The sequence below is a fragment of the Peromyscus californicus genome, unplaced genomic scaffold (assembly GCF_007827085.1).
Source record: "Peromyscus californicus insignis strain IS unplaced genomic scaffold, ASM782708v3 Scaffold_5__1_contigs__length_169319896, whole genome shotgun sequence".
In the NCBI taxonomy this organism is placed as follows: Eukaryota; Metazoa; Chordata; class Mammalia; order Rodentia; family Cricetidae; genus Peromyscus; species Peromyscus californicus.
The window spans coordinates 105221680-105238213 of NW_026294573.1; the positions used below are offsets into that span (position 1 = coordinate 105221680).

Sequence of the window (16534 nt, forward strand, 5' to 3'; positions counted from 1 at the left end):
GCCCGGTTGGTTTTTTTTTGGGGGGGGGGGTTTCGAGACAGGGTTTTTCTGTGTAGCTTTGCACCTTTCCTGGATCTCACTCTGTAGACCAGGCTGGCCTCGAACTCACAAAGATCTGCCTGCCTCTCCGGTTGTTTTTTTTTTTTTTATTTTATTCTATTTTATTTATTTATTTATTATTATTATTATTTTGTGTGTGTGTGTGTGTGTGTGTGTGTGTGTAGCCCTGGCTGTCCTGGAACTCACTCTGTAGACCAGGCTGGCCTCGAACTCACAGAGATCCGCCTGACTCTGCCTCCCGAGTGCTGGGACTAAAGTGTGTGCCACCACCGCTCGGCAACTTCAGTTTTCTTTATCCTAGGCAATGGCTTGAGTCCAAGAACTAAACACACAGGTTAAAAGGCCATATGAGCTGTTTGAAGTTTATTTATAAAGTACACTTACTGGGGCTGGCATTTAAAAATTTCACCCCTTTTGCTTTTTAACTCAGCTAAAATTCCTACTTGTTCTTATTTTTAAAGTAATTATCTTCTATGCTAGGGATTGAATCCAGGGCCTCCTTGCTTTCACCTGAGACTGCTGAGCTAATTTTAATTTCACCAACCTATCTGCTCTTGGCTGAAGCAAGCCCAAGACCATCACATCCTTCCCTAGATGGGAGGGTGGGTTCATCTCAGAAGACCCTCCAGGACGCAGCAGAAGCATTTGCTCTGGTCAGCTCAGGCCGGCATGGAGCAGAGAAACTGGTGTCCTTCTTGGAGTGTTGCCTTCATCTCCGAGAACTGAGCCAACTGGCAGGCCTCCTCCAGTCCCAGCCAGCGGTAGGCTTGGTGCTCCTGGGAGAGGCAGATCTCCACGTCGTGGTCTTTCACCTCTGCCAGCCAGTAAATGACTGTTTTAGGCTTCTTCCAGGCCACATAATTGAGCTCCCTTCTGAACCCCTCAATGATGGTCAGTTGGCTTGCTTCTAGGCCTGTTTCCTCCTGAGTCTCTCGCAGGGCTGTTTCTAAGTCCGTCTCTCCAGGGTCCACATGGCCTGGTTAGGAGAAAATAAAGAAGAAATCTTCAATAGAAGCTGAAGCTGGATTTTCCAGGACAGATGATATAAAGTCGGGGTCTTCAGTGACTTTCCTGGGAGTGTCTGAGCTAAAGGAAGTCTGCAGACGGTCAGTATCCTAACATGCCTAGGAAGGGCTACAAGGCAGACAGTGTCTGGTTCTCAGGGTCTCAGAAATCCCTCCGTCTTACTCCGTTTCTGTAGAAAGTGACACAAATGTCAGATTTAGATGCTGCTTCGTCAGCTGTGCTGAGTGTTAAACTTGGGGCCGTGTGCGTGGGAGGCAGATGCTCCACCACTAAGCTACATCCCCACCCCAGAACACGGAGCGCCTTCTGGTCTTGAGACGGCTCTCCGCAGACCTCTGCTTTCCTACTCTTTCGAGTTTTCTCCCTCTATTATCCCCAGGGACCACTCTCCTCTTAGAGACCTTGAAGTGATTTTTCTAAGGAGAGGCAGAATCTCTTGGCAGAGGGGGGGCTAGCTGAACAATCCAGTGAGGACTCAACACTCTACAGTTAACAGGCACAAGCCCTGTACTGCTGCACCAGCAGCTGTTTCCGAGTAGCCATCAAGGCTTTTTCCAATTGTTTTCATCTTCCTCACTGAGCAAGGCCAGATTTCAGACTCACAGGGAAAGTCCTGATGGGAACTTAAGACTAAGGACAAGCCAAGAGCCAGTTCTAAGAAAATTTGTTGGCAAGACCCAGATCCAGGCCGACAGCTGCCAAGAAGCTGCTGCAGCAACGCTTGAAGCTCTGCAGACTGTGGTGGCCCCCAGCTTTACCCATGTTCCCACAAACTCTCAGTGTCCCAGAAGGGCCCAGAGGCACTGAGAGGGGTCTGGTAACCTGTATCTCCTCCTAGCTCTGGCAAGTTGCTGAGGTACCCTCCTGGTTCAGGAGCTCACGTGGAGCAGGAACTGAGAGCTGTTCCGTCCTTGGCCTGGAGGTGGAGCTATACACTAGGCGTTCTTCCCAGGGCTCTGCACAGCTGCCTATTGGCTGCTGAATGGAAAACTTAACACTTACGGAATCCATTCTAGCCTCCCGTTTCTGGAGAAAGGTTTTCTGCACACTTCCTATAGTGTGCACAAACCACACTGATAGTGTGTTGAGGAGGCAAAGCGGGGGGGGGGGGGGGGGGGGGGGGGCACTGGCGGTGACAGGAGACACTGATTCAGAGTGTGCCCCCTCCTTCCAGCTGTCTTGGTACACCCTTCCCAGGAACCTATGCTAGTAGGCTCATTTCATCCCAGGCCAAAGAGGGACATGACTAGGAGAGGTCCTCTGACATCTGGAAGTGAGAGGACCCAGCAGTGTGATTCCAGTGATCAGGAGAGAAGTGTGAATACTCCTATTTAGAGTGTTTGAGACACCTCTCTTACCCTGTTCTTCCCTGTGCTCCTCAAATGTGCAAAAATGTCTTTTCTGTTACCATATCTTGTTTTCTTCCAATCTCACATAGCTGTCCATACCTCCCCAGCCTACTCTCTGTTTTTAACCTCTCGGGGCTGTTTACTCTAGGGCCGCATCCCAGCAACTGCCAGAGCTGATCTGTTATTGTCCACTGGGACCATCCCAATGGCCTCAACCAAGGATGGCTTCATCATGCCATCCCCATCTGAAGCAGAGTTGAATTAAATAAAGATATTTTAATGTAAATGTAAACATGACAATTTTTTTATTTTATTTTATTTTTTACTTTTTTGGCTTTTCAAAACAAGGTTTCTCTGTGTAGACCTGGCTGTCCTGGAACTTGCTCTATAGATCAAGCTGGCCTTGAACTTAGAGATCTGCCTGCCTCTGCCTCCTCGAGTACTAGGATTAAAGGCATTTGCCACCACTGCCCAGCAACATGAGGCAGTCACAAAAAATAAGACACAACCAATAGCATGGGTGTGGGCTTCAAAGCAGAGTTATGAAAATACGTACTCAAATGGGTATGGGCTCCTTAAGGGACGGCCACTCAGTTCACTTCTTCACATGTAGTCTGCCTTCTCTTTTAGGAACATCTGAGGGAATCTTTTGTACCCTTGAGATAGCATCCAGAATGCTAGTGGATGAAAACCTGCTTACAAACACATTTTGGGGCCATGTCTAAGGCTCCACGCCACTGGTTTTCACTGTTTTGCCTTTTGAAGACCTGACTAGCTCTATCCTGGGTTCTAAGTGAGGAACCCAGGGCAGAGGTGGCTGCTGAGGCTACAACCCCAAAGTCTCTATGATCTTCATAGCCTCTGGGTGTGAGAAGCAGTCTCTCATTCTTACCCTTCCATGCCCGCCAGAATATGCAGATGACCTATGGCTAGGAAACCCAGCTTCAGTGTGCCTCTAACAGCTCCAGAAGTCATACTCCCTGGATGTGTGGTTCACAAAAGAAAACCCTAGTGAAGGGAACACTAAACAAAGACGCAAAGGAACTTATTAAATTAAATCAGAAAAGGGACAGGAAGAAAACATGGAATTTTAAGTCGAGCTCTACTTTGAGAGATGAAAAACTCAGAAAGGGAGGCACATAGCCTGGTCATTTTCCTCAATTTCAGCATTCCCCATTCCCAACCCAGCGGCTTTTCTCCTGTCTAGCCATGCATGGGCCAGAGCACAGGTGAATGACAGAAAAACACCAGGTGCTCTGTGTGCCTTGGGTCCGCTGCAGAATCCGATTTCTAGGCCCGGCCCGGGCTGGAGACCTTATATAGAGAAAGGGAAGTGCTCCTGGCCCTCCTGTCTTCTCCTGCTGTACAGCTCCTGGGAAACAAACCTTGTAGGGGCCTGGCAGGGTGGATACCTCCCCAAAAGCTAATCCCTGCCCCTGCCCCCACCCCCGCACCTTTGGGAGGAGTCCAGTGGTGAACGCCGTTCGACGCCTGCAGCAGCAGGAACTGGATTGTACTGTTGTCCACCTTGGGAATAAGGTGTCTTCGGAAGATGATCAAGCCACAGGCTCGCAGGGCCATGATCTATGAAGTTAGAAAGATGTGAAACACTGGGAAGCTACACACAGCAGAAAATCCACACATGGGGCGCAGCAGGAGAACAGCAAGGTCAAGCTAACAGTGATCTCACAACCACAAATGGGCAGCATGCCGAGGAATGGAGCTTAGGTGTTCAGTTTTGTTGTGGTTGAGAAAGAAGACTGGTCTGTAGGCAAGGCTGTGGAGCATTTTCTTGATTAATGGTCGATGTGGGAAGGCCCAGCACACTGAAGGTGAGGTTATCCCTAGGTAGGTGGTATAAGGAAGCAGGCTGGTGGGACAGTGGTGGCGCATGCCTTTAATCCTAGCACTGGGAAGGCAGAGGCAGACAGATCTCTATGAGTTCCAGGACAGCCAGGGCTACACACAGAAACCCTGTCTAGAAAAACTAAAACAAACAATACAAAACTTAAAAAAATACACATATAAATAAATAAAGCAGGCTGAACAGCCAGGCATGGTAGTGCATGGCTTTAATGCCAGCACTCAGGAGGGAGGAAAAAGAGGGAGGTGGAATTCTGTGAGTTCGAGGCCAGCCTGGTCTACAGAGCCAGTTCCAGGACAGTCAGGGCTACACAGGGAAACCCTGTCTCGGAACAGCATTCTTCCATGCTCTCTGTTTTAGTTTCTGCCTTGAGTTCCCTGCATGACAAACTATAAAGTCTAAGCTGAAATAAACCCTTTCCTCCCCAAGTTGGTTATGGTGTTTATCACAGCAATAGAAACCTAACTAATACAGAGGCGCATGCAGGGTTAGGGACAAAGCTTTGTGTGTAACTACTACAGGATCCCGGTAACTACCATAGTTAAGGGGTTTCTACCCCAAGCTTCAGGTCTCCCTGTGAAACTCAGGGCTCATATGCATGTGTTATGAGACTGCAGGGGCCCAGCAACTAACTCATTGAAACAGCAAAGATGCTAGGAACGTGTTACAGTCAAACTCACAAGCCGATTCCCCTCAGCCTGTATCCTGAGCTGTATCTCTTAAAGCAGAGACTTCAATAATGTGTTTTCTCATGACTCAGTGGGGTCACTTAGGTAGTCAGGGACAGTAAGACACTTTTGTTCATGTCTCAGTCTCATATCCATGTCTAGTAAGTCATATATGCATTCAGTCCAAATGAAAAGTAAAAAGCACCAATGGTTAAAAAAAAACCTCCTTCGCTCCAGCAGAGGCAAACTGTCTTGACTGTTCACAGCATGAATCTGGGGCCTAGCCTTGGACAGCAGCTCTACCTAAACAGGGTGCGAGGAAAACTGCATGATCATTATTTAGTTTTCTTCCTTCTCGTTCTCCTTTTCTTTACTTCTTGAGATGGGGGTCTCACTAATGTAGCCCAGGCTGGCCTCCAATTCACAGAGATCCACCTGCCTCTGTCTCTAAAGTTCTTTTTTTTTTTTTTTTTTGGAGACAGTGTCTCTGTGTAACAGTCCTAGCTATCCTGGAACTCACTCTGTAGACCAGGCTGGCCTCGAACTCACAGAGATCCACCTGCCTCTGCCTCCCAAGTGCTGGGACTAAAGGCGTGCACAACCACCACCCAGCTTCTCCAAAGTTCTTAAAGTGTGTACCTAACTGAGATTTAATTCTAGAATGCTTTAGAGAGTGTCTGGCACATACCAAAATCTCAGTAGGTTTCTGTGGAGTAACAGCTGGAAGGGGGCCCACTGAAATGCTTCAAAGGGGAGTCAAGGGTGAAGTGCTGTTGCATAAGCCTGACAACCCGTGTAAAGAATCGAAAAAAATTGTCTGACCTTAACACATGTGCCATGGAGCACACACATGCGCACACACACACAAAGCTAATAAGGTCACAAAGGAAAACACGTGATAGACAACAATCTGACCTCCTCTGAGGGACTGTAGTAGGCTTACTGAAAGAAGGGGTGTTTGAGCAGAGAAACAGAAGACAAAAGGTAAGTCCATAAAGAGAAGGAGGAGAGAATGCGGTTCTGGAGGAGGGTAACATCCTGGGCACAGGTCCTGAAGTAGGATGGCAGAACCGAAAGAAAGCTACGTGCTATTTCTCTGGTTGGTGTCCAGTCGAGATGGGCTGCCAAGCATGATGGCACCCACCTCTAATCCCAGCTCTAAGGAGGCTGAAGCAGGAGGGTCACTGCAAATCTGAGGCCAGCCTGGGCCACATAGCAAGACCTTGTCTCAAACAAAAGAGTAAACAAACAACAAGAAGGCCCTCTGTCAAAGGCATAAAAGTCAGGCCCAAACACCTCTTCCAGAGTAACTCTCAGGACTGCTAGCAAATGCTGTTTCAGGGAAAAGCAACTTCTCACCGATAAACCACACCTTTTCCTGCTTCTCTCTCTCTTTTTTGGAGGGGGAGGGTTTCAGGACAGGGTTTCTCTGTGTAACAGCTCTGGCTGTCTTGGAACTGGCTTTGTAGACCAGGCTAGCCTTGAACTCACAGAGATCCTTCTGCCTCTGCTTCCGAGTGCTGGGATTCAAGGCGTGTGCCACTACTGCCTGGCATATCACTTTTTTAAAGCAGAGAAAATATCCATTAGTGTGGGAATGGTTAGTTACATTTCAGTAATCTCAGTATATTTGTCTGTCTCTATAGCACACACACACACACACACACACACACACACACCATTAAAAATGGGGTAGAACCAAATGTTCTTGCTGTAAGAAAATATTTTTGGATATATTAATTGAAAAGAGTATGGTACAGAATATGTATAATGAGATCTTTTTTGAGTTAAAGAATTCATATGTAAAATAGTGGTACATAGGCTTTTACAAAACACCATGTTCTATTTTCCTGGACTCCTTATCTATGCTGAGAACATTCCCCATTCTGGAAGCTGCAACGAAACACCTTGTCACTGCAGAACTATTGAACAAGTGTTTGAATCACTGGCTTAGAGTTCATGTAACCGATCGGTTGTCCTTCCTACAAGGACGATTAGAAAGTAATAAGTTTAGGGTACCTTCGAAGAGCCCCATATAATGAATGTTGGAGCCCTAGGTAAGCTTAGAAATCTAACACTAGAAAGGATATTGCCCTTCCTAAGACAGGAAGCCCCAGGATATTCCTCCTTACCACTACCAGCACAAATAGAGCATGAGAAAAGAAAGATGCCTTCATGAAGGACCAAATGACAGGCCTTGGGTGGCTGTGGAGACCCATGAAAGAGAAGAAAGGCTAGTCTTTTCCTCTGGAGAGGAATGGGAGCAGGGAGAACGTCTGAGGATAGTAGAAAAGGTGCGTTCTAGCAGCGTGTAAAAAAGCTGCACTGAAGAAACAGTCTGGCCTACAATCTGGTCAGACAGCTGAGGACAGACGCACATTCTATGAATGCTGAACTCATGGGGAAGACAATCTTCTAGAAAGAGAGAACTCCCCATTGCCCTTTCAACTGCTTGGCTTACGCCTGTGTACTAGAAGCCCAGCCCTAACCCCATATAAACAACTCTTCCTACCTATCCCTTTAAAAATTATTGTTTGGTTATTATTATTATTATTATTATTGTGGAGGGTATAGGTATGACATGGCACATGTGTGGACTTCTCTATTTTTTTTTTTTTTTCGAGACAGGGTTTCTCTGTGTAGCTTTGCGCCTTTCCTGGGACTCACTTGGTAGCCCAGGCTGGCCTCGAACTCACAGAGATCCGCCTGCCTCTGCCTCCCGAGTGCTGGGATTAAAGGCGTGCACCACCACCGCCCGGCTGACTTCTCTATTTTTATATGTTCCAGTGATTGAACTCATTGTCCAACTTTACAGCAAGCATTTTACCTGTTAAGCCATGTTGATAGCCCTACTTCTTTTATTTTGTTTTCTTGAGACAGTTTCTCTGTGTAGCCCTTGGTCATTCTGGAACTCTATAGACCAGGCTGGCCTCAAACTCACAAAGAACCACCTGCCTCTGCCTCTTGAGTGCTGGGATTAAAGGTGTGCACCACCACACCCATTTAATTTCTTTTTACTTTTTTATTTCATGCGCATTGATATTTTGCCTGAATGTATGTCTGTGTGAGGGCGTCAGGTTCCCTGGAACTGAAGTTACAGACAGTCGTGAGCCGCCATGTGGGTGCTGGGAATGAAACCAGATCTTCTGGAAGAATAGTCAGTGCTCTTAACTGCTGAGCCATCTCTCCAGCCCTACTTTTAACTTTTGAAGTAGCTTAAGTATCACCTTTTTTAAATAAAGTCTTCTGGTTTGTAATAACTCTATAAATCTCTACTATAAGACTCAAGCATAGAGGATTTTGACTCACAGAAACTTAAGGATTTATTATAAGGAATGTATGTGTGTGGCTGGGAATCAAATATTGGGATCTGTACATACAAGGCAAGTACTCTAACCACTAAGCTACCCTCCGAGCCCTTGGTTTTTCATGATGGGGTATTAATATATAGTTCATTCTTGGTCTTGAGCTCATTATGTAGTTCAAGCTAGCTTCAATTTTGAGATCTTCCTACCTCAGCACAAACTATGTCCAGCTCAGGATTATATTTTGTGTATTTTGGAAGCCAGTAGAGAAAACCATGCAAGTCAGTCACCTCCACATCTGCTGTTGGGCCTAAAGACTAATAATATTAGCAGTTGGGAGGCGGAGTTAGATGTGAAGCAGAGGAGAGCAAGGATAAAACTAAAACACGTGAGAGCTGTGAGGATAACTGGACTTCCGAACGATAAACTACAACCCTAGACTTCCTTCCATTGTTTCTAGGCTTGGTGACAGAGATGGCCAGCAGGTAAAACCAGAGCGCTCCAGAGATGAATGCCATCTGACCTAGGATGCAAGAGCTGCAGGGGTGGATTCAATAGATTTCTTCAGGCCTAGATGCTGTCCTTCATCAGCAAGGTGAGCCAACAGCCTGGTATGAAAGCTTACGTACTGCAACCATGCCAGCTCTGTGCTTCACAACATACTGGCTGCTCTTTCACTCCAGCTTTCCAGATCTTACGAAAAAGTTAGTGTGGTCAGTACTGAGCTAGAACCATTAAGAAGGGGATTCTGGGGCTGGAGATTTGGCTCAGTAGTTAAGAGCACTTACTTGTTCTTGGAAATGACCCAGGTTCAATTCCCAGTATCCACAGGGAGGCTCCCCACCTCCTTGGGTACCAGGCATGCATGTGGTACACAGACATACATGCTGGCAAAACACTCATACACACAAAATAATAAAATAAATAAATAAATAAACGAGAATTCTGGGAAATGTAGTTCCGGTATAGCTAAAGTGACCCAATACAAAGCCACTTTAAGTATGCATCCCTTGTAAGGTTAAGTCTCTGTTGGTACCTCTGGCAGGAAAGAACCAAACTCATATTCTGTTTCATTGAGACCCGGCTCAGCAGCTCAACAGATGTTCATTGACTCAACAGAACTCTTTCCCCATCTCCCACTGAAACAAATGTTTAAGTATGTTCTGGGGGCCCTGGGAAACAGCCCAGTGTTTTCTTGAAGAGTGCCATTTGCATAAAAGTCAATGGAGCTATTGTTGTTTTCCTGTTTTTTGGAGAAGAGGGAGCTATCTCGGGGCTTGAAAGTATTCAGTTCTCATACAATCTCCAAGTGGATTCAAACCTCAGGGGGTTAAAGAACACAGCATCCAATATGCAAATATGCCTGCAGCCAGGATTGCGGAGGTGAGAACTCCAGGCTGACAGCAGGCAATTCACACTTCAGGAAAGTGGCAGAGTGCCTGAGGCGGTTAGAAAAAAAAAAAACAAAAACCCAAACCCAAACCTTCAATGTCATCAGAAGGTTCCAGAAGCTAAGGAAAAATGCTCTTGGCTTTCTCCACAGAGAGAATTTCCTCACAGCCTAGGAGATTCAGGACCAGTGTGGGGGGAGGATTTACAGGTAATGGCTTTGCTGCCATAGTCCAAAATATTCTTCAAACTAATCAAGAATGTTACTGCAAACAGTTACCTGCAAAAGTTCTCACAAACACATACTTTTATTTGCTTGCTTATTTATTCTTGTGGGGCCAGAGCGTGAACTCAAACTGACACATGTGAGGTAAGTGTTCTCTAACTGAGCTATACCTTCAGCCTTTATACAACAGACCCCTAAATCCGACTCACATTTCTGATGGTCTAAATCCCTTAAAGCATAGTGTTTCAAGCCACCATGCTGTGAGTATCAATACAGTGTCACTTACACTATGTAAGTTTTTGACAACTAAAGTTTCTAATGCTACAGCAACCTGTAAGGCAACCCTGTAAGGCCAGACATGGTGGCAATGCCCATAATCCTAGCATCAGGATCTTGAAACAGGAGAATCTTTTGATAAAGATCTTATCTTTATCTTTCTTCTCTCTGTTGCCCTGGCTGTCCTGGAACTCACTTTGTAGCCCAGGCTGGTCTCAAACTCAGAGATCTACTCCCAGCCTCCCAAGTGCTGGGATTAAAGGTGTATGCCACCACCACCCAACAAAGGATGACTCTATAAGACATGTTAGTTTAGAAGGAAACTGAGATTTTAAGACACAGTCTCACTTTATAGCTCAGAATGAGATATGTAGAGCAGGCTGGTCTTGAACTCAGAGATCCACCTCTCTGCCTTCCAAATGCATACAAAGGCCTACAAAATGTGCCTTTCTCAAAGCTGAAATCTTACGAAAGGTTAAACCAGGCTTAGTGACCCATATCTTGCACTTGTGACCTCAGTACTTGGAAGGCAGAGAGGCAGCAGGATTAGGCTATCAAGCTTTCACTACATATAAATTTGAAGTCTTTCTGGGCCATGTAAGTCCTGTCTCAAGAAACAAAATAAATATAAAGAAAGATTAAAATAGTTGCCCAGTGGCATAGATGGCTGCCAATATGGATTTGAATCCAGAGAAATCTAACTCCAAAGCCTGTGATGATGATGATGATTATTATTATCATTATTTTAACCTTTAGCAGCTCTGCTTATCATGAAATAGGGTTAAGGGTACATACACAGGGCTCCGAGAGCATGCACAAGTGGTTAATAAAATCACCCCCAGTTTTAAAACTCCTTAGTCTTTAATCTGTACTCATCTGAAGACTTTTCCATCAAACAGGTTTTAGGCAGGGAAGATGGAGGAAACCAAAGCCAACGCAGAAGGTGAAGGTGTAGCCTGAGGCTCCTACAAGCGCCTATTTGACAAGGGTGTCCAGGACCCCACTGCTGTTTTCGAAGAAATGGGAACCTAAAACCATGTTTTGTCTAAATCTGGTGTCTAGAAAATTTTCACAGGCCGCTGAGGAGGAAGACTAACTCTGCTTGCTCACAAGCAGCTCCATATGACTACTCTCTTTCTCTCTCTTCCCTAAGCAATGGCCCTCTCAACTCGCCAGCTTCCTTCTTTGTTTCTGGAGGCAGAATGAGGCATCTGTCCACATAAAGTTTTCTTGTAATAATAATAAAAGGGAAAAAACCCTAATTATATGAAAATGCTCCCTCAACTATCCCTTTCTCCGGGCCTCTGTTTCCTCCCTGGGAGATCAAGTTCCTGAATCATTTTGCAATCTTTGCTATTTGGCTGAGGGAGAAAACAGGAGTTTTACCTGTAACAACATACTGGTTTCTAGGATCAGGGCAAAGTCAGACAAGGTTGGACAAAAGTATTTCTTAGGGAAATTTTGTTATGTGGCCTTTTAGTGCCATCTGCTGTTCAGCTGTGGAAAGTAAACTTAAGTGATTCTAATACTGAGCCTACAGATGGAATTCCTTTATCTGTTGTCTGCTGAGTATGTTCTATATGGCTGGATTGAAACTTAACATTACAAATCTCTGACATTCTAGAGGTTCACAGCCTAGTGAAAGCAAAAGGCATTCAAACAGATGTTACAAAGTGTTTCATACATCATAAGGATGTATGTAAGACAGAAAGATAGGCTGGCCAGGCAGTGTGGTGCATGCCTTTAATCCCAGCACTTGGGGAGGCAGAGGCAGGTGGATCTGAGTTCAAGGCCAGCCTGGTCTACAGAGTTCCAGGACAGTCAGGGCTACACAGAGAAACCCTGTCTTGAACACCCCACCCCACCCCCAAAAAAGAAAGACAGGCTGGGCAGTGGTGGTGCATGCCTTTAATCCCAGCGCTTGCGAGAAGCAGGCAGATATGAGTTCGAGGCCAGCCTGATGTACAGAGTTCCAGAACAGCCAGGGCTATACACAGAAACCCTGGGGGAGGGGGGGGGTGACATGGGGGTGGGGAGCAGAAAGACAGTCAAAAAAGGATCTTTAGGTCAAAAGGGTGTACATGTGTGCATGCACGTGTTTTCATTGGGGTGTTAGGGTCAAACTTCATTCCTCATACTTGTACAGCATATACTCTATGTCTAAACTGAACCATCTCTGGAGCACCATAAGGACCTCACACACAAATGGCATTCCATCAGTAAGCAACTTAGTTTATATTGTTTTTTTGAATTTTATTTTTATTTTAGACAGGGTCTCACTATGTAGTCCTTGCTGACCCAGAACTCTCTATGTAAATCAGGCTAGTTTCAAACTCAGTGATCCGTTGCCTCTGCCTCTGGAGTGCTGGTATTAAAGGCATGCCACCATGCCTGTCTTAATTTATATCCTGTGGACAATAAGGACTACTGGTTTTAGGTAAAGCATATTTTGTCAGATTGACATTTTACAAAAGCATTTTGACAGTAAGCAAGGTAGAGAACAAATTGGAAGAAAAAATTGCTCGCAAAGAGACTTCTTGTTACAAGCTTATTTCAACAGCTTGTAAGTGACAGGAAACTAGATTAAGAAAGAGACTATGAGAAAGGAAAAGGGGTGGGTGTGAGATATCTCAAGTATCATTGACAAAGTTGATATTTCATTGTCTAATTGAGAGATTTCATAAGTTAGGGAGAGCCAGAAGAGATGTTTGGTTTGAGTAACTGCATGGAAGAGGAAGTAGCTACCCATTTCCTTTTGAATTGAGTTGAATTTGAAGTGCTATAGACTGTCTGCAAGGTAAATGGAAACTGGGTCTAAAGTTCAGTAATATTTCATTCCATTCTTCATTTCCTAAATTGGACACTTTTTATTAGAAAAAGAATTGTTTCCATCATAGATACTCTGACGACCCATGTGTTGACTAGTTTTATGTCCACCTCACACAAGCTAGACTCATTGCAGAGGAAGGAGCCTCACTTGAGAAAATGCTTCTGTAAGATGTAGGCAAGCTGCAGAACATTTTCTTAAGTAGTTACTGATGTGGAAGTGTCCAGCCCATTGTGGGTGGGGTCATCTCCTGCACTGGTGGTCCTGGATTCTCTAAGAAAGCAAGCTGAAGAGGCCACAAGGAGCAAGCCAGTAAGCAGCACCCCTCCATGGCCTCTGCATCAGCTCCTGTCTCCAGATTCCAGCCCTGTTTGAGTTCCTATCCTGACTTCCTTCAATGATGAACAGTGATGTGGAAGAGTAAGCCAAATAAACCACTGTTTTTTTTTTTCAGCCAGGCAGTGGTGGTGCATGCCTTTAATCGGAGCCCTTGGGAGGGAGAGGCAGGCAGATCTCTGTTTGAGCCTGGTCTACAGATCGAGTAAGGGCTGAACCACCTGTCCAGCTCCCCCTGAAATGACACTTTTTGAGCTAAATGGAGCACTTCATTAAAGTACACATGACGCTGCATACATGCTGGCTAGGGTATTTGTTCTTAATATGACGGAGGCCCCTTTTTGACTGAGAAGCTTTTACCCGTAAGGGATTGTGCCAAGTTACCTTCATTTCTTCTATTTTCTTTGCAGACCGGGGAGGCATTACTACCATTTTTCAGAAAAGGGAAAAACTATGGTCCAGAAATATTTCTGGTAGTTATTCAAACGCAGGCATGCCAAACTTCTAACATCATTAACCTTAATCTCCACTGGATAGTAAACATTTTGTGTTTGACAAACTTGATTGTTCTCGATTTAAGCTGTTTCACTTTTTTATTTTAAGATGAGAGTCTTGTGACTTTATTCTGTCTCAGCATTCATTCAATGAACAGTGCAAACAGGCAATAAAAAAATCTTTGGGGGCTGGAGAGGCGGCTTAATGGTTAAGAGTACGTGCTACTCTTCCAAAGGACTGAGGTTTACACTAGGTGTCTCACAATCGGCTTTTAACTCCAGTTCCTGGTATCTGAGGCCTTCTGGCCTCCGAGGGACCTGCATGCACTTGGTGCACATAAATTCTGGCAGGCACACGCACGCGCGCACACACACAGATAAAATAAATAAAAATTAATATATAAATAAAATTTAAAAAAAATATATAAAAAATACATCTTGGAATGCAGGCAGGGTTTAATCGATAACAACAAAGCAATATTGAGGCCTCAGGAGAAGGTATGATGACTGGCCCGCTAAATCCCAAACCCAGACCTTCCTGTCTCTGGGATTCTTCCGACCCACACCATCACTACTCAGAAGGTGGCGAGGACCCCAGAACCACTGAACCTTTTCTTTTTCAATGCAGAGAGATAAACCGAGGCCCTGCGAGTGGATGGGGCCTGGCCTACACACACCTCACTGCCAGCTTCGACTCCGCAGCAACAGGTCGGCAGGACGCTACACTACCCACGCCCCCCGCCCCCCAGGCCCCACGGCACTCACCCGCAAGACGGAGGCAGGAGGCGGTCCTTGAACGGAGACGTAGCGCGCCAGCCAATCAGAAAAGCCCGGCTGGACTTCAGGCGAGCCACACAATTGGGCATCAGGCTCTTGGACCCGCCTCTGGGGCGCGGTTCTCTAACTGGGAACGTCGCGAGATCTTCTGCAAGCGGAACCATTGGTGGAGAGGTGGTTACGCCCCCTGTTTCTTCGGATCCCTGATTGGCTTTTTAGAGGAGAAGGCGGCAAACGACGGCAGGCTCCCTGAATGGTCATTGGTCGGCGCTGCGGGAGCTCGGGCGGGCGGGCGTCAGCGCGCGCGTTCGAACTGGCGCTTGGCGGCGTTGCCATGGGGACGTGGCCTGGCAGACGCCTGAGGCGGGTGGTGTCACAGGACGCTCTGGTAGCCCGGCCTTAGGGCTTTCTCCAGACGGCATTATTTCAGTTTCTCCTGACCTCTGAGAAAACTGACTGAGGAGGAGCCCAGAAGTCCCCGAGGTGAGAAAGGGTAGCGGGTTTAAGCCCTGCGCCTGCGCGGGAGAGGGTGCGCCTGTCGGCGGTTCGGCGCGTGCGGAGACCGGTGTTTGCCCGGCAGCTAGAACTTGGCTTCTGGTTCTTCGACGGTTCACATACTCTCCCACGTTTCATCTCCCTATCCACGGCTTCTTCAGCAGTTGTCTCGAAAACCACCATTCTTGGGGCTCTTCTGAGTCCCCAGAGTCCTCTTGCCTTTGAACACACACTCTTCAGAGCGCTTCTGTTCGACTTCGGATTGTTTTATGTACTTCCGGAAACCTTCTTTTTTCTCGTATAATTTTGAACTCTGAGATAAAACAAGCGTTTTCACAATGTCTTACACATAGTAGATTTTTAGGAAATATTTGTTCAGTTGAATTTAACTTACTACAAATAGATTCTATTTTCTTTCCTACCCTGTTCCATTCAAAGATGATTTGGGGGCAGGTGGAGGAAAGAGGACAACCTAATCTCATATACAAAAGAGCCTGAAAATTCAGCGTTGGGATTTCCACCTTCTGTGAAAGGTAAAACTGAATGGATAGCTCCCACATTACAGTCTGATCTACCAGTACCTTTTCTCAGGCTCCTAAATGTATTTCCTTGAAACAGATCGTTGTGTTGTTATATGCCAGAGGATTTTCTCCTTTTATTTCGTGATTACATTTTGGAAAATGTAATCAATTATTTGAGCTTTAATTTTTTTCACTTACATTACGTGTGTGTGTGCGTGTGTGTGTGTGCGCGCGCGCGTGCGTGCGTGCCGAAAGCAGGAAGTGCCTTTATCTGTTGAGCCCTCTTGCCAGCCTTTGAAACATCTTTTTTTATCTTTGCATTCATATTCTACCTAGAGGTTTTTGTGGCCACTCTATTCAGTATATATTAACAACTTAGCCTCTATACACTCACCAGGTATCCATAATCCTATTACGTTTCCAAGATGCTGTTTTTCTAAGATTATTTTATCGTTGGCTTGTGGCCTATATATTTACAGTATTATTGCTGATTATTCTTCCTTATATGAAAGTCATAGCTCAGAGTTAACTTTAATGAAAGGATTAAAAATATTGCTAGGTGGTGGTGGCACACACCTTTCATCTTGGCACTTGGGAGGCAGAGGCAGTTGGATCCCAAGACCAGCCTGGTCTACAGAGTGAATTCCAGAACAGCCAGGGCTACACAGAAAAACCTTGTTTCGAAAAAACAAAACAAAACAAAAAGTATAGCAACTGTTGTGGTTTGCATATTGTGATATATAGTGCTAATTGTCAACTTGACAAAATCCAGAATCACCTGGGAGAAGATGATATCTATGGAGGATTGACTTGATTGTGTTAATTGAAGTGGGAAGACCTGCTCACTGTGGGTGACACCATTCCTAGGCAGCAAATTCTGGCAGTATAAGAGTAGAGAAAGCAAGCTGATCACTAATACGT

The 16534-nt window shown here is 45.6% G+C and overlaps 2 protein-coding genes across 2 annotated transcripts in view; one reads left to right on the forward strand and one right to left on the reverse strand.

Annotated features, from left to right (window-relative positions):
* Positions 1 to 395: 395 nt before the first annotated feature.
* Positions 396 to 14688, reverse strand: Nudt2 (nudix hydrolase 2). The gene is made up of 3 exons (XM_052715450.1): positions 14586 to 14688; positions 3890 to 4019; positions 396 to 1036 (listed from the first exon to the last, which is right to left on the reverse strand). Exons 2-3 carry the CDS (start codon positions 4014 to 4016, stop codon positions 720 to 722), a joined length of 444 nt encoding a protein of 147 aa, XP_052571410.1. The 5' UTR covers positions 4017 to 4019; positions 14586 to 14688; the 3' UTR covers positions 396 to 719.
* Positions 14689 to 14821: 133 nt separating this feature from the next.
* Kif24 (kinesin family member 24) overlaps positions 14822 to 16534 on the forward strand; it is a 64181-nt gene continuing 62468 nt past the window's right edge. Inside the window, exon 1 of the mRNA XM_052715434.1 lies at positions 14822 to 15080. The gene's annotated coding sequence lies outside the window, so the exon portion shown is untranslated. The remainder of the gene's footprint in view (positions 15081 to 16534) is intronic.

Coding starts and splice junctions, on each gene's coding strand:
- Nudt2 (XM_052715450.1), bottom strand. CDS start 4,016: ATGGCCCTGCGAGCCTGTGGCTTGATCATCTTCCGAAGACACCTTATT. Junction 1,037..3,889: donor CCACTGGACTCCTCCCAAAG/GTGCGGGGGTGG, acceptor TCTCCTAACCAG/GCCATGTGGACCCTGGAGAG.